Source organism: Strigops habroptila, chromosome 3, assembly GCF_004027225.2.
Source record: "Strigops habroptila isolate Jane chromosome 3, bStrHab1.2.pri, whole genome shotgun sequence".
NCBI classification, from domain to species: domain Eukaryota; kingdom Metazoa; phylum Chordata; class Aves; order Psittaciformes; family Psittacidae; genus Strigops; species Strigops habroptila.
Genome location: NC_044279.2, coordinates 44,353,431 through 44,377,098, shown reverse-complemented (window position 1 = coordinate 44,377,098; position 23,668 = coordinate 44,353,431). Strand labels below are relative to the sequence as shown.

Here is a 23,668-nt window from a genome sequence, read left to right as displayed (position 1 = left end):
TTGTTCTAACAACAGCCTGTAGATTGTGAGGTAAATAAGATCAATATTCTTTGTCTGGTCCAGCAGTGGTTTTTTTCAGGTTTTATTTACTCTGTGTTTTTTTCCTACTATTCTTAGACTTAAGGCTGTAGTTACTCCATGCTTAGGATCTTTGTAAGATCTTTGTAGTAGAAGGTGATGTCCGGTTTTTCTGTATTTCATGAAGAGCGAAACAGCAAGTGGACCCAAGTAGGAGTGGAAGGTACCAGAAAATCTGCGGCCTCCTGCACAGCTTAGGAGAGTTTAAATTTTCTAAAATAAACTGTATTCCATGAGATAAGCTACCTACTAAGGATATGCAAATGACAGTGTATTTTGATAGACTCCAAAAAAAAAAAAAAAGCCCTAGAAAGTTGATGTTAGATGAAGAAACTTGAAGTAGGACTTAGCTGGAGTTGTGGATAAATCCCAAATTGGTTTCTGAAATTTGCTCAGCTTCTCTCTCATCACAGAGATGAACGGACTGATTATACAACTTAATAGCTCTGAGTCTAAGCTCCTGAGGTCTTTAGATCTTTGCTTTGTAGCTCGCTCTGACATGCTGCAATCTGCATCTCTCAGGTGCTTTTCTTTAGACTTACAGTGGTTGCAATCGAAAGTCCTAAGTCTTGAGAATTAGTTGGCCAGCACAGTGCTTTGTGTTGCAGCACAGAGCCAGGCATTTGAAAATTAGGTGCCATGTTGCTAATTGCTGATGGCTGAATGTTTAGTTAGCTCCAGTGCTAAATACTCTGCAACACCAAGGAGTAAGTTAGGCTCTAAACTTTTCAGTGTGCTTACGGTATGGATATCACAGAATCATAGAACCATAGAACAGGGTTGGAAAGGACCTTAAGATCATTTAGTTCCAACCACCCTGCCATGGGCAGGGACACCTTGCACTAAACCATGTGGTCCAAGGCTCTGTCCAACCTGGCCTTGAACACCGCCAGGGATGGAGCATCCACAACCTCCCTGGGCAACCCACTCCAGTGCTTCACCACCCTCACTGTAAAGAACTTCTTCCTTATATCTAATCTAAACTTCCCCTGTTTAAGTTTGAAGCCATTACCCCTTGTCCTACCACTACAGTCCCTAAGGAAGAGTCCCTCCTCAGCATCCTTGTAGACCCCTTCAGATACTGGAAGGCTGCTATGAGGTCTCCACGCAGCCTTCTGTTCTCCAGGCTGAACAGCCCCAACTTTCTCAGCCTGTCTTCATATGGAAGGTGTTCTAGCCCTCTTATCATCCTTGTGGCCCTCCTCTGGGCTTCCTCCAACAGCTCCATGTCCTTTTTATGTTGAGAACACAAAAAATATATTTGCTTCCAATTAGTTTTACTGAAATAAATGAAGATACATGCTTAAGTTAATACTGTATGACCACTTCCTAGGAATAAGACCTTGAAAAAAGGTGTTATGCATATGTACGAAGGTGAAATAACAGTTGTATTTTGTGACTTTGCGAGTAATGCGAGATCTGGACCTATAATACCTATAATTTCCACCTCATGTCCCTAGTCTCTTTGTGGAGCCTGGTAGAAATGGGCTGATGCAGTGTTTTTGCTCAGCTGGGTACAGTCATTATTCTGTATATTGTGAAATCCTCTTTCTGAGCATCTGAAGTGCACATGGAGAAATTAACAGGTGATCTTTTGAAACCATTTTAAGATTGAATGAAATTCAGAATGTTGTGTGCACGGTATTTTCTGTATTTCCTTTATATATTAAGTCGTGCTGCTCTGTTAAAAGCCAAGGTGTAGAGTGATGTTTTAAGAGATGTTGATTCAGTTCCTGACTGCCTCACTATGTATCTTAAAAGTTTGATCAATTGTCTAGAATTTCACACAAGTGAACGACTAGTTTAGATAATAATTCACTTTCAGTAGGGCTTGCCTCACAATGTTACAGTGCTTTAGAAATTCAATGTCTCTGTTTTTTTCCTATCTTAGAAGATGTATGGCCAAGATTCAGGTAAAATTACTCTTTGCATGTGATCAAAAAAGCTTTGCTAATTCAAACACTAATTCAAATGTGAAGCTGTTAGAAGGTTTCACATTTGTTGTGTCAAGTTCTGACTTTTATTCCACTCACTCTGTTTTACTCTTTATTCCTTTCATAGGTGCCTATCTTGTGCCGTACTTAATCTTGCTACTAATAATAGGGATTCCACTCTTTTTCTTGGAGCTTGCTGTGGGGCAGAGGATCCGCCGAGGGAGTATTGGTGTATGGAATTATATCAGCCCCAAACTTGGAGGAATTGGATTTGCAAGCTGTGTAGTAAGTTTTTAACATTAATTGTGTGGTTTGTTTTCAGACTTTCTGTTTTGCTGCAGGGAAAGGCCAGTGATCTGTACTTGATCATCAAAGTTTGTTTACAAGGTTTTGGAAGATCTTAAAACTTAAATTAATACATTAATTAAAAAATGTTCTTATAGATGTGTCTGTAAAACCACTAACTTGTATTTTGTGATTCTTTCAAATTAGCAACTAGGAACAGAGTAGTCTTCTGGAGAAAAAAAGCCTGTAAAAGTAGAGGTGTTACATGATAAATACAGAGAAAAGTGAAAATTTAGAAAATGGCAGGTACTTTAATGGGGCAAGCCATTCAGTTCTTTTTCTGACTTAATTAAAATGAAGTTCAGTGGCTGATGTGCTGAAATATGCAGAAATTCAGTTGGAATTTTTTTCTTTTTTAATTTGCAAATGTAGTTACATTTATTAACTTTTTTATCTGTCTTTTTAATAGGTGTGTTTCTTTGTGGCCCTGTACTACAATGTCATTATTGGATGGAGTCTGTTTTACTTTTCCCAGTCTTTTCAGCATCCATTACCATGGGACCAGTGTCCTTTAGTTAAAAATACATCTCATACCTGTAAGTCTACATTGATGTTCTTAAAAATTCAAGCCAAAAGGAGGAAAAAAAAACCCCACAATTCAAAGAGAAACTTGGGGGGAAAGAGTGTTGCATGCAAAGCTGGTTTTCCGTCTTAATACAATGTCACATTATTAAATTAGAAAAAATGCAATGGAAGAACCCTAATTTAAGATAAATATACTGTATTTTGAAAGGAACATTACTGTCAACAGGTTTTTAAAGAGTAATGAAATAAGGAGAGTGCTACTTAGTGTGTTGCAGAAAAAAAATAAGTTCTGATTACTCTTTTCCTGATGTTCATACTGCTTTTTATGTTTACTTGCCAAAAAACAAAGGTGGAAGGATATCAAAGTGTAGCTTCAATTGGTAGGATACTTCCTGGCGAAAAGCAAAAAGTGTTGCATTACTAACAAAGCAGAAAATTGAAAACTGTAAACATCAATGAAATGCATGTGATAAAAGCATCGTTTGCTTTGTAAACCAGTGGAATTGAGATAATTGGTCATTGGTTTATCACTATAATGAGGTGGTCTTACATGGACATATTATACAACAGCATTAGAAGTTCCTTATCCCTTGGTTTTGGTTATCTCGTAACAGTTATACACTTTGCATTATCCTTGCTATTGAAATACAAAATGCTTATTTTCATTTCTTTGTATTTCAGATTTTTTTTTTTTTTTCCAATTACCTTAAATTTGTTTTTTGTTTGCTTGGGTTTTTTTACTGCTTTAATAAAGAACATAACCAGGGACACTTAAAAAGTTGTATGACGTTTTTATAGTGTCTCTGCTGGAGTTCCTTGCTTCAGTTGTTTGAAATAATCAGTATTTGTGAATGTTGGCACGCAGTCGAATAGACTGTGTTTGACAAGCTATTGTCTATTAATTGAGCCACAGTGGTTGTTTATGTACTCTTACCCTGCCTAAGTAATAAGATACAGTGTGTCAGCCTAACTTCAGCAGAGCTCATCTGAACTATGCTTACACAAAGTATGACGTGATAACTTCCTATAATTTTTGACAGTTTATTTCAGTGAAGATCTGAAACTTGTGTTAGGTTTCTTCAAATGAGTGTATCTTTCCCTTCTTTTCATTAATTACCTTGACTCAGGATAATAAAAAAAAAAATGCTTCTGGAGTGCACACAGCAACTTTCATTTAACATTGCTGTGTAGGAGCCATTTTTTCATCACTTTGGTGATGATGATGTAATTGTTTGTAATAGTAATTAATTGCTTGTTGATTTGAGTGTCATATCAAAGCAGACACAAGCAAGAATTTATTTTCCGTATATTTTCAAAATGGTGTTCAATTTCAGAGAGATACTTTTCATAGTATATAAGTCACAGTATCATACGCAGGTAATCTGATGTGTGGTAAAGAGAATGTATGTCTTCATCTAGGCCTGCCTACTTTAGTAATTAAGTGAAAAATTCTGCCTAGGACTCTGCTTGACCATATGCAAAGAAATACCTTATCCCAGAAGGGTGTTTTAGAAAGATCTACACACAACCTTTCACCAATAGCAATCACTTTCTCTTTTAGACAACATCTTAAGACCGTTTGAGTTTAGTTTCTCAGGAAATGATGGTGGCACAATTACAAATATTAAGATTTGGTAAAAGACTGTTATGAAATGTTGGGAAAATACTTTTGTTCTGAGCCCCATTATTCACTTGCTAACATCTCTTGACAGTTGTGGAGCCAGAGTGTGAAAAAAGTTCTGCAACCACTTACTACTGGTACAGAGAAGCGCTGAATATTTCCAGCTCTCTGTCAGAAAGCGGAGGTTTAAACTGGAAGATGACTATCTGCTTGCTGGCTGCCTGGGTCATGGTATGCCTAGCCATGATCAAAGGCATTCAGTCCTCAGGCAAAGTGAGTATACTGTTTACCTAAATGACAGTATTTTACTTTGAAACATTTCATGACATTTTTGTTCACCACACCCTCTGTTTACTCTCTCCTGAAATCTGTAGGAGCAGGTTAGAAGCTGTGACTCACTCCAGTATTTGTATGATCTCAGGTAGAGGAATGTTGGTAGTTGAGCATTAAAATTGTAGTAATTTTAGTGGGAATTGTAGTAACTTAGTGGGAGTTGAGAGCTCAAGAATAATTTCTGTTCCCATCAGCATAACTGTTATTCATATATGTACCTCAGCTTTATTGTGCATCAGAAGTCTGTGTGCTTCTAAATGTCTGTGGAATTAGGTTCCCATGTATACTCACATTATGTTTGCAGTGTACCCAGGTCCTCAAAAGGCCTTGCCATTTTTGTTATTGTCATTGGTATGCATGCTTCTGTTGTTAACACAGCTGCTTTTTAGGATTCTGGATTGTTTCTTTTGACTAATGACTGCCATCCCTTTGCATCTGAGTACAACACCCTGTCTTCTTTCCTTACCATGCAGCCAACTTGGATTGGCTAGTGAGTGATTTGCTAGCTCCATTGATCTCCGTGGGATTCTAAATGAAAAATAATCTGCTGTAATAGCAAAATTTTTTGCTATTAAAAAATCTGGCACTGAGGTGGAAATTTCTGTGACCTCTGTAGTGTGTTTCAATTAAAGAACTAGCAAGTTTAGCAAGAGAATCATTTTGCTACAAAGTGCAGAATACATTTGCTTTTCAGTGATAGAGAATGAAAGATTGTATTTGATTACTATTTTTTTGTTGTTGTTGTTTTGGCATTAAGCATTACTTAATGGTTTGAATCCACTGGTTATGTACTTCAATTGACTCTTGTCATCTCTCCTTCTGAAGACTGAATTTCTATGTGCGCTCCATATCTTTACTATACCATGTACTTGAATCAAAGTGCATTTGTAAAGTGAAACATTTCTGAAACAATCTACTTCTGTCCTTCTCATCATCATCTCATTGAATTCACAGTGAACTTCCCTGGAAGCCCAGCTGTTTTCAGTTAGTCAACACAATGACAACCATATTGTTTTAATAGAGAATTTATTTTACAGTTGTGATTTTGTTTTCTTCTGCAGATGCAAAGGGAATGGGAAGTTCCCCTACATGTTCTGTATATTTGTAACAGCATATGATTATCAATTCAGTCATATATTGAAGAGATACTGAATAGTGAATGAAGCTATTGAAAATAAAGTGCATGGATGTCATATTAAATTTCTTCTTAATGTCTTTCAGATCATGTATTTTAGTTCCCTTTTTCCTTATGTGGTACTTTTATGCTTTCTGATCAGAGGACTACTCCTTAATGGGTCAGTGGATGGAATTCGTCACATGTTCACACCTAAGGTGCCTGCTTAATTTCTGTTTGCAATGTATGCAGTGACAATTTGTCCATTTTTGAATGCTCTCATTTAAGCTTATTGTCTTCATAGAACATTTGGCCATATTTCTGTTTGGTTAAACTGGATAACAAGCCCTGAGGTCCAAAGGCTCTAAGTGTTCCAAGGGCCTGTGTAGAATTACCTCCTTTAGGTGAAGGGTTGCCAGAGTTAGATGCCTTTACAAAGCTAATGACTGAAAGTGCTGTTTACAGGATTCAGGATGTTCAGATCAGTCCAAATACTGAAAAGAGAAGTGAATCTTAAAACTTGCTATTCTGTAGGTTTGAAATGCCTGATTCTGGGATGTCACAGTGAAGTGCCTTGCCTTGAATGCTCTCATGGCTTTACGTAATTAACTTACTCCTTTTGAAAAAGGACAAGTTTGTTCCTTTTTAGAAATAAGTTAATGCTGCTTGCTTAGTAGCCCAAAGTACAGGGGAATTATCTTTAATACTAAAATAGTGTAAGTACTCAAGTACTCACCACTCAGCTTTCCTTATTGTGTTCCTTATGGTTGTCTTGTAATGCCAAGATAGCAGCAGGTCTAATAATTTTCTTTTTTTTTTTTTTTACTTTTTCATTCTTTTTTTTTTTTTTTTTTTTTTTTCTGTCAACATTTTTACGGGGAATGTGTTTTAGAGAGCTTTAGATTTTGTAACTACGGAGGTGAGAAAGGATTTTACAAATCATTGTTTAGCCTGAAGATCTAAATTCTGCCGCCCACACCCATCTCAAATGCTTGTAACTGTATCTAGACTACAAGAACAGCACATTTGAGTAGTCAGAGTCATACTCAGCAATGTGTAATGCTGAGCTTCATACTGTATTATGAAATGAACTTTCCAACAAGTCCATTTCATAATACAGTTAAGCAGGACAGGAGTGACGTTTTAAAAACAAAAGCCAAATAATAGGATTATTAAAATCAATGTGCATAGCAGCTAATGCCAGATGACAGGTTGTTGTCAGTTGTATTGATCCCAGGTGTTTTGAGTCTGTGGAGAATTGTAATCTTATAAAAATGACCTTTGTTAGCTATCACATTGTTATTTCTTGCATTGTAATACCTAGTCATGCTCCACTCACTGTCACAGCTTTAGAGAGTTGTGGTTCTTCAGGAACTGGTAGGCTGCTTGGGCAAATTTGGGAAATCTGAGGAACAGAGAAATGTAATGCTTACTAGCAAAGAGAAGGTCTGTAGCAGAGATGGCGAGATGGAATACAAACCTCTTGAGGTTATAATTCGGTTTCTCAAACACAGTGTTAATCCTTTAACTAGAAAAGTCACTAAATACTGAAGGAAACATTGAAACACCCCTTGAATACCAATACCTCTTCATCTTTCATAAGTCAGACCTAAAAGAAGTTGCAGCTGATGCTTACTTTAAAGTTACGTTTTAACTTAGTTATACAGTTGTTCCAAGTTTTTAATTCCTTCTACTGGTTTCCAGTTCTGTATCTCAAAATTTAAGTTGTGGTTTAAATTTGAGGTTAGGAGGCCTGTATGTCATATACAGTATATGTGAATATAAACCATCAAAAGTATTCTCATTATAATGTCTGATTGGTTCCGTACTTGGATACTAGTTTGGAGTGCAGATGTATATGAAACTACCTAAAGGAATTCAGACTCCCCCACCTGTTGCTGTTTCCATTCATTCCATAGTGCTAACAGTTTCTTTGGGGAGGAAGACTGTAGAAAAGATTGCTAAACTGATCTAGGTTGAAAATGATACAGTTAGATAGGCATGAGAGGGGAAGGAAATCATCTTTTCACCCTCAATTAGTTCAGTTGTACAGCCACATTTAGACCACCACCATCACAACATGCTCCCACAGAATTGTGTCAGTGCAGCAGAGGACTAGCACACATTGGTGCAGGTGTGAGAACACAGGGCTCATGAAGAGGGGGAGAATTTCTCTGTTTGGTGTGGTTGATGAATAAAGCAGAAATTCTAAATAATAACCTTAATGAAAAACATAAAGGTACATGGAAAGCCCACTGAAGTCAACTGCTGCAATGAAACTGCAGTAGGACTATATGAAGCTTAAATACAGAGCCTCCAAAATTTTACTGAAAAAATCTTATATAGCAAATCAATTACAAATTTATTTTGAAATGCTTAGACAATGTATGTTTGAGAGCATACTGCCTTCCATGGTACTCATTGATACATTGCAGAAAGCGAGAAGTGTTTTGATACCTAATCCAGTTAGAGTCGGCAAAAATTAAGAATAATCCTCGAGCTCCCTCTCGTGGAAGAGCTCCAGCATGACTCTGTAATACAGGTAGCTAGAACTACGTGCAATAGCTACTTGTGCATTGTGATTAAAACAAAAATTTGTTATAAAATGACTTATAACTTTGTAACAAAGATATTTCTTGAAGTACGATCACCTGACTGAGCAATACAGTTCAGTTTTTTGATAAAAGGCTTAGTTGTCTCTCAAATACCTGACCCATTTTACTTAGGGTAAGTTCAAGGCATCTGGCTTAAGGGGCATTTGACTCATGAACTGTAGACATTGTGGTGGCCAACGTTTATTTCATCTATTGCATTTTGCTTTACATAGTTGCATGTCTAGAATCCCATATAAGCATGTTCACTTTTTTTTTCTTTTTTTTGAAAAGTAACAACAAAGCAGCTTTCAGCATCCTTAATTGCATTTATAAGAGGGTTGATCATCCCAAAATACACTGTAATTCTAACAACTGTCAATACATATACTGTTAAAAAGGACAGTAAATACTGTCAAATTAAAATATATAATTTCTGTTTTATTTCTCAGTATAACTAGCTGCTCTTTGAATTATCATAGCTCCAGTAGTGTGTCATTATTGGGAACACAGTATACAGCATGTTTCTCTTTAAGGATTATATCACTTAAAATTAAGAGAATTTCTAGCCCATAAGTTCACTCAACTTTAGGTGTCACATGCAGCTTTCATTCTATCATAATGAAAATACATTTGTAGTTGAGTATTAGTATTTTATGATGTAGGTTGTCTTCCTGTTTGTTATTTTTTTTTGTTTTTCTGTTATCTTTTCATATAATAGAAATGCATTTTATAGCTGACATATATTATATCTAATTTCAAACAGCTTGAAATAATGCTGGAGCCCAAGGTCTGGAGAGAAGCTGCTACTCAGGTGTTCTTTGCCTTAGGGCTTGGATTTGGTGGAGTCATTGCCTTTTCAAGCTACAACAAGAGAGACAACAACTGCCATTTTGATGCTGTACTGGTGTCCTTCATCAATTTTTTCACTTCTGTGCTGGCAACTTTGGTGGTGTTTGCAGTTCTGGGCTTCAAAGCCAATATCATAAATGAAAAATGTGTTATCCAGTATGAATTTTTTTTTCTTTAATTATTTCACGTATGTATTAACACAGATCATTGAGTTTGATTTCTCTGTTTTATTATGTTTTGCAGAAATTCAGAGAAGATTTTAAAACTTTTGAAAATGGGCAGTCTGAGCCAGGATATGATCCCACATCATATCAATTTCTCAAGCATTACAGCAGAAGATTACAATTTAGTTTATGACATTATTCAGAAAGTTAAAGAAGAAGAGTTTGATTCTCTTGGTCTGAAATCTTGTCAAATTGAAGATGAACTTAACAAGGTGAGGGTAATAAGTAAGTCAAATACAGAGATGATGAGCAGATGAATATTTGTAAGTCTGTGTAAGTATACTTCACAGTTTATTTCAGACTATCAGTACAGTGTACCTGTGAGAACTACACCTATAGAGATCCAAATGAAAACATGGTTCGGTGCAGGGTTGCATTCTAGCTTATCTAAGGACCTTTGAGTCAGATGTCTTAATATAGTCTTAACTGATTTATAATATATTTTGATCCTTATATCGCTCTCCTCAGGAGGTGATAAGTTTTTAAAGTTCTTTTCTTTAGAAGAGTTCAGGAGGAGAATCTTTCCAAAGACTAAACAGAAATGTACCTATTCAGTGTCATATTTGTGTACTATTTGTACCTATTTGATGTCTTCTAATGTTAAGATACAATTATTAAACATAAATATTGTTTCATTAGAAAGTAAAAAAGTTATTATTTACTTACTAGATAATTGTTTAATGAATATCATCCTGGTTTGAAATCTTTACTGTAAGCCAGATCTGTAAAAGAACAGATGATTTTCTAGCTTTTTCAGAGGGACTTCCAGTTACAAGCACAGACCTCTGTGTTTGCACACAGCATCTGAAACTAAAATGTAAAATCAGTGACTTAGATATTAAAAGTTTCTGTACTATTCCTGCCATTTAAATTTGAAATAAATAATTATAAAAATGAAGTCCTTTATATACTTACTGGAGAAAACCATATATTTTGTAGCAGTCCTGTATAATAGCTCTCATGCAAAATTATTAATGAAAGAGAGATAGAAGTTCCAGCTGGACACAAGAGGAAATTTTGTCACAATGAGAACAATCAATCTTTGGAATAATCTTCCCAGGGAAGTGGTGCATTCTCCAGCATTGAACATTTCTATGATTCAGCAGGACAAAGTGCTGGAACATCTTGTCTAGACCATGCTTTTGCCAGGAAAGGTTGGATCAGATTATTCTTGAGGTCCCTTCCTATCTGGTATTCCACAATTCTCTGAAAGAAATGTGTTGTTAATATCATTCAACTTACAGATTCTCAGCCAAATCCAATGTTTCAGTAAATTCAGTACTAATTAAGTTTGAAGGTTTGGAAGAATCGCATATTAGCTAGCTACCTTTAAGATTTAATCAATCAATAACATTGTATGAACAGGAAGTCAGACTATCAAACTACAAAAAAAAAAAAAAACCCAAAAAACCAACAAACCAGAAAAAACCCCCAAAACCAAAATACTGTCCATGAATAATAATGTGGATTTTTTCTTACTGACAGGCAGTTCAAGGAACTGGTTTAGCTTTTATTGCCTTCACAGAAGCAATGACCCACTTCCCTGCTTCTCCATTCTGGTCAGTCATGTTCTTCCTCATGTTAGTAAATTTGGGACTTGGAAGTATGTTTGGAACCATTGAAGGCATCATCACACCCATTGTTGATACCTTCAAAGTCAGGAAAGAAATTCTTACTGGTGAGTTGCACAAACTTTCTGTTCTTACTAGAGAGTTAAGCTAAGATTTTTTTTTTTGATCGTATGATCATTTCTTGGTTTTTGACATGAAAGTTTTCAGTGCTGACATTTTACAAAGCAGTAAATCACTGTATTCCAAACTGTATTTTCAGTCTTAAACAAAATGTCTTGTTGTTTGGGTTTTTTATTTAAATGCCTGAAGTTATTTGAGGGGTAGCCTGTCCATGTAGCTGTGATGATCTTGTAGCAATTTCTCTTTTTGAGATAGAAGGGCAGCATAAACCATGAAAGTTAAGTTTCTGAAAATCTGCAGAACAGCTGCAAAGGACTTGGTGTGTTATGCACAAATTCCTGTGACAGGAAGGATAGAAAATTAAAAATATAGTAAGCTGCTTTAACATTATCTAACTCTATGAAGGAAATAATAATATATTTTCTAAGAGCTAACCCTGGATGCAGCAGAGCATTGCTCCCTCCTGACTGCTTTCCTTACCTTACTTATATTAATAAATAATATTTAACAGAAGTTTTTTTTTTTTTTTTTGCTTTGCTAAAGGAAAATTCTTCTGAAAAATCAGTTGATTTATCTTTATGAAGTCCTAACCTATTGAGCAGTTGTTTGTTTGGTTTTGTTTGTTTTATCAGCTCTTTAATTCTTACTGAATAACCAATAACAGTTAGAAACTAGCTGTTCTTTCTAATTTTATATGCAAGTACTATGATATATAGCCATTACTCTGGCGTAAAGGAGTATTCTACAGTAATTCGTTGTAATTGCGTTGAGAAATAAACCTATTAAGATAAAGGTATATTAAAGAACTGCCTTTCTCTTGTAATTTTTTTGGGTGGTATGCATGCATGGTTTTCGCTGAACTCAGTTGTACTCAAAGGATTACAACTCTATATAGTGTTTTTATAATTAACTTACAAAACTAAAGTGCCTGGGTTATACTTCATGCAGTATTGGTGGGATTTAATAAGGATTATGCCGGCACTAGAGTTTGTGCTTACAACCCACAAATCTTCAATTTTTACAGAAGTGTGAGCACATCTGCAATTTTTTGCACTGTGGTTCCAGTTCAATCCCTCTTGAGCTCAGGGAAACGAACTCATAAGCTTAAAGATTTTTTGCGTTCAAGTATTTCCAAATCAGATAAAGTTCCTCAGTCTCCAATGCAGCTATACTGAAAGCCCACCAGTCCCCCTAAGACATCCTTTACTGAGACAGTCTGTGCCAAGGATGCACGGAGCCTCTGAACAAGTCACAATGGGATACTTTTCCCACTCATTCCCAGGCAAGCTGATTTCAGCCTCCAGTACAGTCAGCTGTTGGGATCCTCCTGTCACTCCAGAAATACAAATGGGTTCTACCCCTTGATAGCTTGATGGCATCAGAGTACACTGTGCACTGGTGTCTACTAGAGCCTTTTACTCCTGTGGGACTCATGTGCCAGGCCATCTGATCCACGCAGTCCAGTAAGCCCGATTGTCCCTCTCCTCCACCTGGCTTGAGGCAGGGCCCTTCTAGTCCTGATCATAGAATTCTACATTCACTTCTTGTAAAAATGGGTTAGAATTCCTTTCCATAGGATCAGGAGTCCTTCCATTGTGCCTGCGGCACTGCTCACTTGAGACTGGAGCAGCAATTTTCCTGGAAGAACACCCGTTTGTGATTGGTTTTCCTTGCAATTCATGTAGCTGTGGCTTTAGGGCTGAGGTAGATTTTCCATCTCACTTCCTCATGTCTGCGTGGGTTGTGCGCATTGGACTTCATCTGGATCTGTGAATTATTGTGTCTTGTTAGGGTTATAATAAATCATCTCTAGCACAGCTATTTCCCTCAGGTACTGGATACCTCTCTCTCTGGTGGTCCACTTGCCTGGGTGACATAACATCTTCCTTCAAGGGATACTTTTTCTTCGCACTTGGCAGGAGACTTCTCCAGAGGATGAGGACTTGTGTCCCTTTTCCAATTGCCTTGTCAATACCCCTTTCCCTAGAAAGTGATCCCAGCTGCTTGGCTTCCCTGTCCTCTAATTCCAAACTGCCAGCCCCATTATCCCAGCACCAGAGCAGCTAGGTGTTAATGCGTTCACCTGGATGACAGCTGAAATCTTTTCATGTATTCGATTAGTTGTCCCTAAACAAAAGAAGGGGCAGAAATTTTGTTGCTTTGTGTAAAAATGCATTTAGACTGATCCTAATGGAACTTAATTCTGTAAGTAGCTAGGGGAAGTCTGTTCAGCCTTTATACTTTTTAGAATTATAGTCCTAAACTTTTCAACTTTTTAGCTTTTTTTTTTTCACTTTTTCACTTCTAAGTTATTTTCACTTCTGAATTCCCAAAAGTTATCTGTTGACCAAGTAATGTGATGTATGACGTTTAGCTTGCCAGTTCTGTTTGTTTTAGCCTTGCATTCACATTAAGTTGAACTTTTAATGAGAAATAGTCACTTGATTAATCTCTGCTGCGTAATCAGTATTGCTGCAATATGGCAATTCCAGTAATTGTAATTTAACAACTTGTCCGTTATGTAGGGAATAGGTAGGATTCCTAATACTCTTAAAATTGAGACCCCCTAAAAAACAAAGCATTTCAAACTTTGATTCTATGAAATATAATGATATAATGAGTTAAAGTGTATCTTTGCTGTTTTGAACTCTCCTTATTTCCTCTTTGTGGAACTTTGTTATAATTACAGCTCATATTTCTGTCCTTTATTCCAGTCATCTGCTGCTTGGTAGCATTTTTTATTGGCCTGATCTTTGTGCAGCGCTCTGGAAATTATTTTGTGACAATGTTTGATGACTACTCAGCTACTCTGCCCCTGCTTATTGTGGTCATTTTGGAGAATATTGCAGTCACCAGAATTTATGGAATAGACAAGTAAGTGAAGGAAATGTATCTCCCCGTGCATATCAACAGTATTCATTACAATAGCAATTACTATTTAAAGCATGAAGTATTTGCTATGTATGCATAAATACAAGTAAGCAGAAAGTGGGTCAATCTGGATGTGACTGAAAACAGGTTTGGAGCAAGATATACTGCGTTTCACTGTAGTAAAACCCAAAGAGTAATTGCAACAGATCCAAAGAGAGGAGAGCACAGAAAAAGAGGCAGAAGAAGAGAATTAGAAAGGAGGCTGGATATGCAAGTATGAGGAATTTATGTAGAAATAAGACAGCAAGGGTCATAGCAATTAACTGTTCTTTGCATTAGTTGTGAGAGGAAATAGAGAAAATGATAGGAAAGGACAGGGTCAAAACTTACTTGGAAGCAGCCCAGTTGACAGTGAAGTTAAGTGAGTTTCTATCAGTGATGGCTGAAAAGGCCATCAAGTCCCTCTAATATTTTTACATTTTAAGACTGCAATCACCAGAGTGTGTTCACTAAGTGAGATTGATACGTGCCCCGCTTAAAGAATAGAACAGTTTATATGAAAAAATAACTCATGCAATCCACAGATAAACAGAGTATGCTATACTAGGTGTTGAAGTAATTTAAACATCTGTGATTCCTTTGCATGTACAAAGGGTGCACAGAATGGGTGTTTTTTCATTTGACTTTTTGCTGGTTCGATCTAAGTAATCAGCCAGTCCTTCACCATAATGAAATAAATGATAATAAGAAAATTTAATTTAATGGTTTCCAGATGTTGTTTCTGGTCTGTGCAATTAGTGCCTGTGTCTGCTTACTCATTAAAGGAGAATTCCCACTTGGGCCACATATGTAATTCTATAATTGATCATATAAATATGAAAACACCATGTAGATGTTTTTACACATGTAAATGAAAGATGAAGCAGATGATCAGGTTGGTAATGTCCAATCAAGTAGAGTTCCACTGTGAAGGGAGGTAGACATGCCAAAAAGCAACTTGCCTGTGAAGAAGTTGATGCTAAGGAATAGCTAAAATATGGTACTATTTTGCTTCTGAATTAGAATATGGTTGATTGAGGTTTTCAGAAAGGGTTCTGACAGGATAAAGTGAAAAGTTAACAGCCAAATTTCTCATTCATAATGGTCACCTGAACCTCCCTCTGGAGTATTCCTAATACTTCTTCTGATGTATATTTCTCCAGAATATCCTTCTTCAGGAACCCAGCACTCTTCTTCACAAAAAATGCCAGAATCAACAGCTTCAGGTTGTCATCAGCTGTGATAGCACTGAGGGGTCCTCCTCGTAGATGAAAATTCATACATATGTTGTATTAGATTATTGGTTTTGATCAGATAGGAAAAGACCGACACATTGCATCCAAAGGGATTACAGCCAAAGGATAGGCAATACCTTTCCTGTAGCCAAGAGGGAAAATCTACTATGCTGGAATAAATGCTAACGGAGCCTGCTAGCTTTTAAAAGAGGATAAGTAGGATGGAGATGGTGGAAAACTTTAAAAGTGAAGATAATAGATTTATGGTCAACTGGATGAAGTACTGGAGATCCCAGGATGAAGAGGCTATCTATAGTGGAGCACAATCCATTTGTAAACTCAGCTTCTTTCTAATGATGTGTTTCATTGCAATGTAAGCAAGGGATAGAACACCCCATACTATGCAGTTCAGAAACGTTTTTGAGTTTATATGACAGCTTCACATGTGTAACTGCTTTGAAAACATATTTGTTTCTATAAGAGCTTTTTTGAGAGGCACATTTCAAAAAGGAGTGGGATCACAAGGGAGTTAGAACAGAATCAGTGCTTGTGTACACTCCAAAATAATTAATTCTAAAAATATTCTCTCTTTTTCTACTGGCTCTGGAACCATGTACTCCTCCGTCAAGAGTACAAAAATAGGAGTTTTGTTCGTATCATAACTTGTAATTTTGAGGCACAAGGAGGCAAATTTAAAACATCACAAAGTTTTATTTCAGCACTTGCATGATGCAAAGCATAGCTTATGCATAAAGTTATTTTTCACACTGCACCAACATGTGGGTTTAAAATTAATTTTGCAGAATCTGTAAGATGTGCTGGTTTTATATGTCCTCAAAAGTAATGACACATGCCTTGGTAAATAACCCTGTAGATAATGTAAGAAGATGTAAAAAAAGAATCTTGTAAAAGGAAGGTGAGTTTAAATATCTTTCCAGCACAGTCCAGCAAGCACTTCACTAAGTCACTGCACTGTGTAGCAATTCCACCTGTTTGTGTGTTCTGAACTAGAAATATAAACTCTTCAGCCCATTAAGTAATCTAACCTTCAGCCTTTTCTATACATGCAGTTTTTCAGGGTTGGTTCCCTCAAATTAGGTGCTGTGTATCAATTATAGCACTTAAAATTCAAGTATTTCAGTGCATGCACTAACAATAAACTTTTATTCCCTCCACAGGTTTATGGAGGATCTGAAGGATATGCTTGGGTTTTCTCCAAGCCAGTATTATTACTACATGTGGAAGTATGTTTCACCTTTGGTATTGTTGTGTTTGTTGACAGCTAGTGTTGTCCAAATGGGATTAAGTCCTCCTGGCTACAATGCTTGGATTGAAGATACGGTATGTATATAACAGTTGCCATCGCTATCATAGCGATCATATCTGAAGTATTTCAGAAATACATGAAAAGACAAAAAAATTGCAGTTAGAAATTCACAATCAGTATAAATAATGACATGGTTGTTTTTATCTCAAGTGACATTAATGTAAAATTAGCCATCTTTTAAATTTTAGAGTAGTTCTGCTTTAAAATATAACTACTTGACATGAACCTTCATGCTTTTTGTGACTTTTTAGTTTGTTAATGCATGTTGAAGAAATTCTTAAGGTTGGGAGAGTTGTTCATTTCCTGAAATCTTATTTTCCTAGAGAAAACAGTTGGGTGATAACACTAAATAAATAATTTCAGATGTCTTTTTCTTTTCTTTTTTTTTTTTTTAATGTATTAAATACTATGATTTAGCCATGTCATAAATTTTCCCCTTTGGGAACACATATCACATTGTAGGCAACAGCTGCATTAAAATCTGTGTCTAATAAGAATGTTTGATTTGTACAAAACTTGTCTATGTGAACAGTACAGTCAGTGCTGCGTGTTGGCTCCAAAAAGAGATTCAGTCAAGGTAACTCCTAAGAGTTCTACTAGCTCAACAGCCCCCAGCTATTTCTACAGGCTTGTCATACAAAACACAGGGAGACGAAAATATCAGAGAAATGAATCTTGGGGACCCTTCTGAATGGACAATTGTCTGAATTAGCTGGGGGAAAATTGCAGCAAAGATAGGTAAAGCATAAATACAAGAGGTTGGATTTACAGTAGGTAGACATCTACCTCTAATGAGACAACCACTGCTACTTTCTCAGGATTCTCAGAAAAATGCTCTCGTTTATGTTTGATTCTTGCCCTCAAAAATTAGAAAGAGAAATACTTTAGAATAGCAAACATAACATTCCTTTCCATGTATATAAAGTCAGGCAAACTGAATTTGTTGGCCAGTGAGTCATGGATGCACTAGAGGTGTGGGGTGCAGTCACTGCCCCAGTAAATTCTGTTATAGTTTTCATTAAGTTTATAAGAAGTGGAACAATTCCACAGTGTGAACTGAGACAGTCCCTGTCTAGACTAGCTGTTGGCCTACAAGGACAAGGACTTATTTTTCAGGCACAGTTACAAATTCTACTGCACACTTGTCCATTCTGAATATCCTTTAAAGAATCAGAGAATAACTGCAGACAAATGCGCTAGAAAGCCTAATGTGAAAATCTTGATTTGGGTTCTGCTGGAGTGCTCTGAGCATCTCAGAAACTGGGGGACAGTGTTTAGGTCCTACTCAGTCACAGAAAGATAGCAATCCTGTATCTCCATTTGAGATCTGTAGTGGTGCCCACATTGTGGGTGCAAGGTGACAAGAAGATGAAAACAGGAGGCCTTGGTGAGGACTGCAGGTTTGCTCTTTTTCAGTAAAGACGTATTAATTGTTTTTCTCTTGGGTTCGTCAGGCTATGGAAGAGTTCCACAGCTATCCACTATGGGGAATGATTGTCTGTATATCTCTGATGGTGTTGGCCATACTGCCAGTCCCAATAGTCTTCATGGTGCGCCGTTGCAACCTTATTGATGACAGCTCTGGTAGTTTGGCATCTGTATCCTACAAAAGAGGCCGGATAATAAAGGAACCTGTTAATTTGGAGGGGGATAATACAAGTCTGATTCATGGGAAGAGTCCAAGTGAAGTGCCATCTCCAAATTTTGGCAAAAACATATATCGAAAACAGACAGGATCGCCAACTCTGGACACTGCTCCAAATGGACGTTATGGTATTGGGTACCTGATGGCTGATATGCCTGATATGCCAGAGTCTGATTTGTAACTGCAGGAAAAAAAATGCTGTTAGTTTCTCCTCTCTCACTGATCATGGCTCTCCTACGAGAAGTGGTCAGCTTCACTTAGTAGGGTGCGATCTCAGGTGCTCCATAGCGACAGTCTTTAAAATGTCATGACTGTATGTACAGGTTGAGAAAACTGGCTTTGGATTAATCCTCTGGGGTTTTGTTTGCACTGAAAGGAACGCATTCAAAATCAGTGGCAGCCTACATCTGCCAGCATAGCCAAGGATTTGATTTTTTAAATTAATTTCTAAATTTAAAGCTTTCTGTCTCCCAAGCCCAGGTCTTACTCAAATGAGAAAATATTTCTGTGGTAATATCACTGAAAATCCTTTTTTTCTGCTTTCAGGTTAACTCCCCAGTATTAAAAGTGAGCTCCAAAGTAGTTCACCAAGCCCGTGTTTGTGTAAACAGTTGTAAATACCTTATGTAGATATGCTGTACTTATTTTGTTAGCACTGATAATTACTTAGGCTATTAGCTGTGTAAAAAAACAAACCTGCAAACTATTTTCTTATGTAATAGCTGTATAGAGCAATAGGATTAGAAAATCGAGGAGTAGACTTACAGGAAGGTGAGGAAAGATTCCCTGTTCACTGGGGACTGCGTAAACTGTGGCTGTATACTTTGTGTAAAATACTTGCTTTTTCAGTGTGAAAACAATGTTAGAGTGAGTCACTCCAAGAATCTTAAGGATTGTGCAGATTCTGCATTTTTTTCTATGCTGTGTGCCTAAAAGAGACTTTCTTGATATTTATTGTGGTTACAAGATTACATATATATTATATTTATATAATATACTTGTAATGTAAATATGTATATTATTCTGTATGTAATCATTTCAAAAGTTGAAGCAAGATGGCTTTTTTAATTAGTTTCCTTCAGTTTTGCTTCTGTTTTATGCAGGTAATTTTTTTCAGTCAGTAATCATTAAGAACTGTATGGCATTACATTTTAACCTATGAATAAAGAGATTGACAAGGTGTTTCTCTGTGATTTCCTAATACGCTTGTTATAGCACAGCCTGCTTTTCCCTCAGATGGACTATCTGAAAGAATAACATTTAACAGCTGAATAGAGATGCTAAAAGAACCTGAAAACAAAAAATGCTACATCAGTTATCTTAACAAACTATTGGACAAGGGCTTTCACTGTCAATACAGTAGTTGATGTAGCACTGTAAACTGGCATGATACTCTGGAAGCTAGTACATGATTTATTCCTTAGCTTAAGCATTTTTAAAGTTAGGTGTAAGTTCTGAGTTCACTACCTCTAGTAAGACAAGGACAGAACCTAGTTACATTGTCCCAGCATCAGACGAAGAACCAAATTAATTTGAGGTAAATACAAGTCTCAGAAGCTGTGTGCTTCAAGAGTACAGTTTTGAGTGTGTCAAGTGTGGGAAAGCTATGCCAAACAAATGAAAATTATGAAAACCTGAAACAAATCAAAACGCCGTAGCAACTTGATAAAATTCCTTAGGAATAACTTGGTTTTGGAGGATAATCCCAGATCCTTTTTCATTTCTAACCTGGAGATTTTCAAGTAATTTTCAATCATCACAAAGTTGAACTAGTAGCATTAGTTGAGAAAGTTGTATTTAATTAACAGGCTTATTTTACCTTTGTTAGAAGTTGTGCCCATAAAATAGGATTTCAAGTAGTCCTCTAAAATGCGTATATTGGAACATGTGGAAGAGAGAGAATTTAAGCAGGTTGCTCATTCATAATGTATCAACTGTCAATACTAGTATTGTATAATGGATCACTATTATAGACAGAGCAAGCATGTTCAAAGTATTCCTGCTGTAGCAGAGCAGCTGCAGGTTTCCACTGTCTTATCACATCAGGCTTCTAAAGTGAGTGACTGCTCAGGTATTTGTCATGCATGCCCTCTGTGCCCAGTCCACAGAGTGCTGAAATCTGTTATTACAGACTACTTGCCTGTAGTGACATCTGCTCTTAGTTATACAGATGCTAGTTTTAAATGTGAATTGGCGGTCAAATATCTGCTGCTACACAAGACCTTTTTTTAGAAAGAATGCGAGCGAGAGCTTACTATCAAAGTGCAATAGGCTACTTCTGTTTTGAAGAATCATGAAGGGGACTAATGCTACTTTTGCAGACTGCTGAAGATTATTCTGCTATGGAATAAATATGTCTTGTTTCTGCCTTTTTGCATGTCTCCTTCAACACTGTTAATGAGTATTTAGATTTTGCACGCATTTAAACTACTGCTTCTTAATCAATTGTTTCCTAATAATTCCAATTACCATGTATCACCTCAGCTTTATAAAAATATTCAGGCTTGAGAAAGCCCAGAATGTATGTCTTGTCTACCACCAGATGTTTGATTCTTAGTTTGATCTTACCATGATTGAACACCCTGAAGTGCAGAAGTTCCTTTAACATGATTTAGTCTGATGGGCTAAAAACGAATGTGCTGTCTTCCGTAAAGAAGCAGGACTGGTCCAAAAAAATAGCTAGATGAGGAGGTTTAAAAACATCAAAAATAATTACTATAAAGTGTAACATCCAGGTCCTTGGATATTAATGAAAAAACTGCTGAAGCAAAGTATGAAATTGTATGTACAGTTGCCATTAAAACCAAGGGAATTCACACTGCTTTTACACTTCAGCTTTGGGAGCCAGTAGCTACTTGCTGTCTTTATAAATAGAAGAGTAAAGAGCAGGAGAGAGAGGTTTCAGATATTTTATCTCCTTAAGAGCCAGAATGTATGTGTGTTGTGTCTGTCATAACCACAATTAATTTGTTCTTTTTTTTTTTTAAGGAAAAGATCATTGCAAAAGGCAGTCATGCTTCAAATTAAAGAAAAATCTTATTTGTGTCTTACACAATCAGAAATAGCCTAAGAACAGACTCATCCATGTGGAAAGTAAAAATAGATTTCCAATATTATTTATTGCAGAAGGCCTAAGGTTTCTGAAACCAGTATGCTTTGTGAGATCTGATTTCCCCAAAGATAACAGGATTAGTCAGCATCAGTATGGCACAAATGGAGGCCATGTCCTTACCTCCATATTCTTCGATGAAGGTTCTCAAATTCAGTGAAATATATGCAGGACAGTTACTACACAGTCTTGTTGCCTGTTCGTCGTCTTTTCTGATGTATCAAAATTTTACCAATACTGTATTGAGTTTGCATGGCAAGGTTTTGGTAGCAAGGGGAACTAAAGGGTTGATAGGAGCTTCCTTTGTGTCTGACAGAGCCAATGCCAGCTGGCTCCAAGATGGACCTGCTGCTGGCCAAGGCTGAGCCCAACACCACCACTGGTAGTGCCTCTGGGATAACATATTTAAGGGGAAAAAGAAACCTGCACAAAAGCAATTGCAGCAGGAGTGACAATATATGAGAGTAACAGCTCTGCAGACTCCATGTCCCCCTGCAGCCCATGGAGGTCCATGGTGGAGCAGATCTCCACCTGCAGCCCGTAAAAGACCCCACACAGAAGCAGGGCAATGCCTGAAGGAAGTAGTGACGCCATGGGAAGCCTGCGCTGGGGCAGGCTCTTGGCAGGACCTGTGACCCCGTGGAGAGAGGAGCCCACACTGGAGCAGGTTTGCTGCAGGACTGGTGACCTCACAGGAGGCCCACGCTGGAGCAGTCTGGTCCTGAAGGACTGCACCCTGTGGAAGAGGCCCACGCTGCAGCAGTGTGTGAAGAATTGCAGCCAGTGGGAGCGGCTCTCACCTGTGGGAGAAACCCCAAGCTGGAGGAGGGGAAGAGTGTGAGGTGTCCTCCGCTGAGGAGGAAGGACTGGCAGAGACGTGTGATGAGCTGACCAAAACCCACATTCCCCGTCCCCCTGAGCCACTCTGGGGTGAGGAAGTAGAGAAATCGTGAGTGAAATTAAGCCTAGGAAGGAGGGAGGGGTGAGAGAAAGGTGTTTCAAGATTTGTTTTTTTCTCATTATCCTACTCTGATTTGATTGGCAATAAACAAACTTATTTCCCTGAGTTGAGTCTGTTTTGCTTGTGACAGTAATTAATTCATGAATTACATGTCCTTGACCCAGGAGCCTTTCGTTGTATGTTCCCCTCCATGCCAGTTGAGGAGGGGTATGACAGAGCAGCTTTGGTGGGCACCTGGCATCTAGCCATGGTCAGCTGACCACAGATAGCTTACAGTGTATCATGCAGAGAATTAGAACAAAGAGATGAGATTAAAAAAAAGGGGGGGGGGGGGGGGAAGAAAAAAAGTTGAACAACCATAACCCTATTATCAGGGAACAACTGATATATGCTAGCTGATGAATCCTTGTGCTGGCATAAGGGTTCCAGTGACCTTGTCACACTAGAAAGGAACCAGTTATGTTTGTGATAGCAGTAGCAGATAAAAGAAGGATGTGTTTGCAAAAGGGTTTTAGATACTCTGAAAATTCTTAACTATATTGACCACCATGAAAGACTAACATGCAGTGTTCAGCTAAGATGCAGTGTACTCAAAAAAACGCTTTGTACTGCTACAACATTTTTGAGAAATTAGCAGAAATGTAGTTATGCCAGTTTTAAAAAATGCAGCATATTTAATATAAACGTTTAAATGCCTAGTTAGATGCTGTGGCTTGAGGAAAAAGAGGAAATCAGAAATACGAGATGCGATTTACTCCCTTTACCACTGGATGGTGCTCATATTTCATGTGTGTTGGTAAAATGGCATGTTTAGGAGTTTTTAAAAGGGGAGAATGCTGTATTTTTATTCTTTACCAAGACAGAGAACTGTTCAGAATGATCATGGTCTTGTTAAAACTCAGAACTTTACTAATTTTCTGTACCTTCAGCTGCTTTCATAGATAGTTGATTTTTTTATATCCAAGAAAGAAAGATGCATTGAATCCTTAATGCTAGTAAAAGCAGCAACACACTGTCAATATCCCAGTGCCAAGTAGTACACTTTTGGGTCTTGGAAGCAAGCAGCAGCTTCTTGGTTCAATATTTTGAAATCAGTAATTTTCTAACATGCCTTTTTTTTTCAAATATGCTATCATTTGCTATTCTCATTTCTTAAATTAGCAAATTAGTTGA

At 37.3% G+C, this 23,668-nt stretch overlaps 1 protein-coding gene across 7 annotated transcripts in view; it reads left to right on the top strand.

The window, feature by feature from the left end:
• The window catches only part of SLC6A15 (solute carrier family 6 member 15), a 38,358-nt gene extending 18,751 nt beyond the window's left edge, over nucleotides 1-19,607 (top strand). For 5 of the 7 annotated variants that reach the window (XM_030480088.1, XM_030480091.1, XM_030480089.1 and 2 more), the window contains 10 exons: nucleotides 2,140-2,297; nucleotides 2,767-2,893; nucleotides 4,595-4,776; nucleotides 6,058-6,168; nucleotides 9,308-9,549; nucleotides 9,637-9,829; nucleotides 11,103-11,295; nucleotides 14,023-14,182; nucleotides 16,632-16,794; nucleotides 18,235-19,607. In XM_030480088.1, coding sequence (XP_030335948.1) covers nucleotides 2,140-2,297; nucleotides 2,767-2,893; nucleotides 4,595-4,776; nucleotides 6,058-6,168; nucleotides 9,308-9,549; nucleotides 9,637-9,829; nucleotides 11,103-11,295; nucleotides 14,023-14,182; nucleotides 16,632-16,794; nucleotides 18,235-18,606 — 1,901 coding nt within the window. In that variant the 3' untranslated portion in view covers nucleotides 18,607-19,607. The remainder of the gene's footprint in view (nucleotides 1-2,139; nucleotides 2,298-2,766; nucleotides 2,894-4,594; nucleotides 4,777-6,057; nucleotides 6,169-9,307; nucleotides 9,550-9,636; nucleotides 9,830-11,102; nucleotides 11,296-14,022; nucleotides 14,183-16,631; nucleotides 16,795-18,234) is intronic. The other 2 variants (XM_030480087.1, XM_030480093.1) reach the window with 1 other exon arrangement.
• The last annotated feature ends 4,061 nt before the right edge of the window (nucleotides 19,608-23,668 follow it).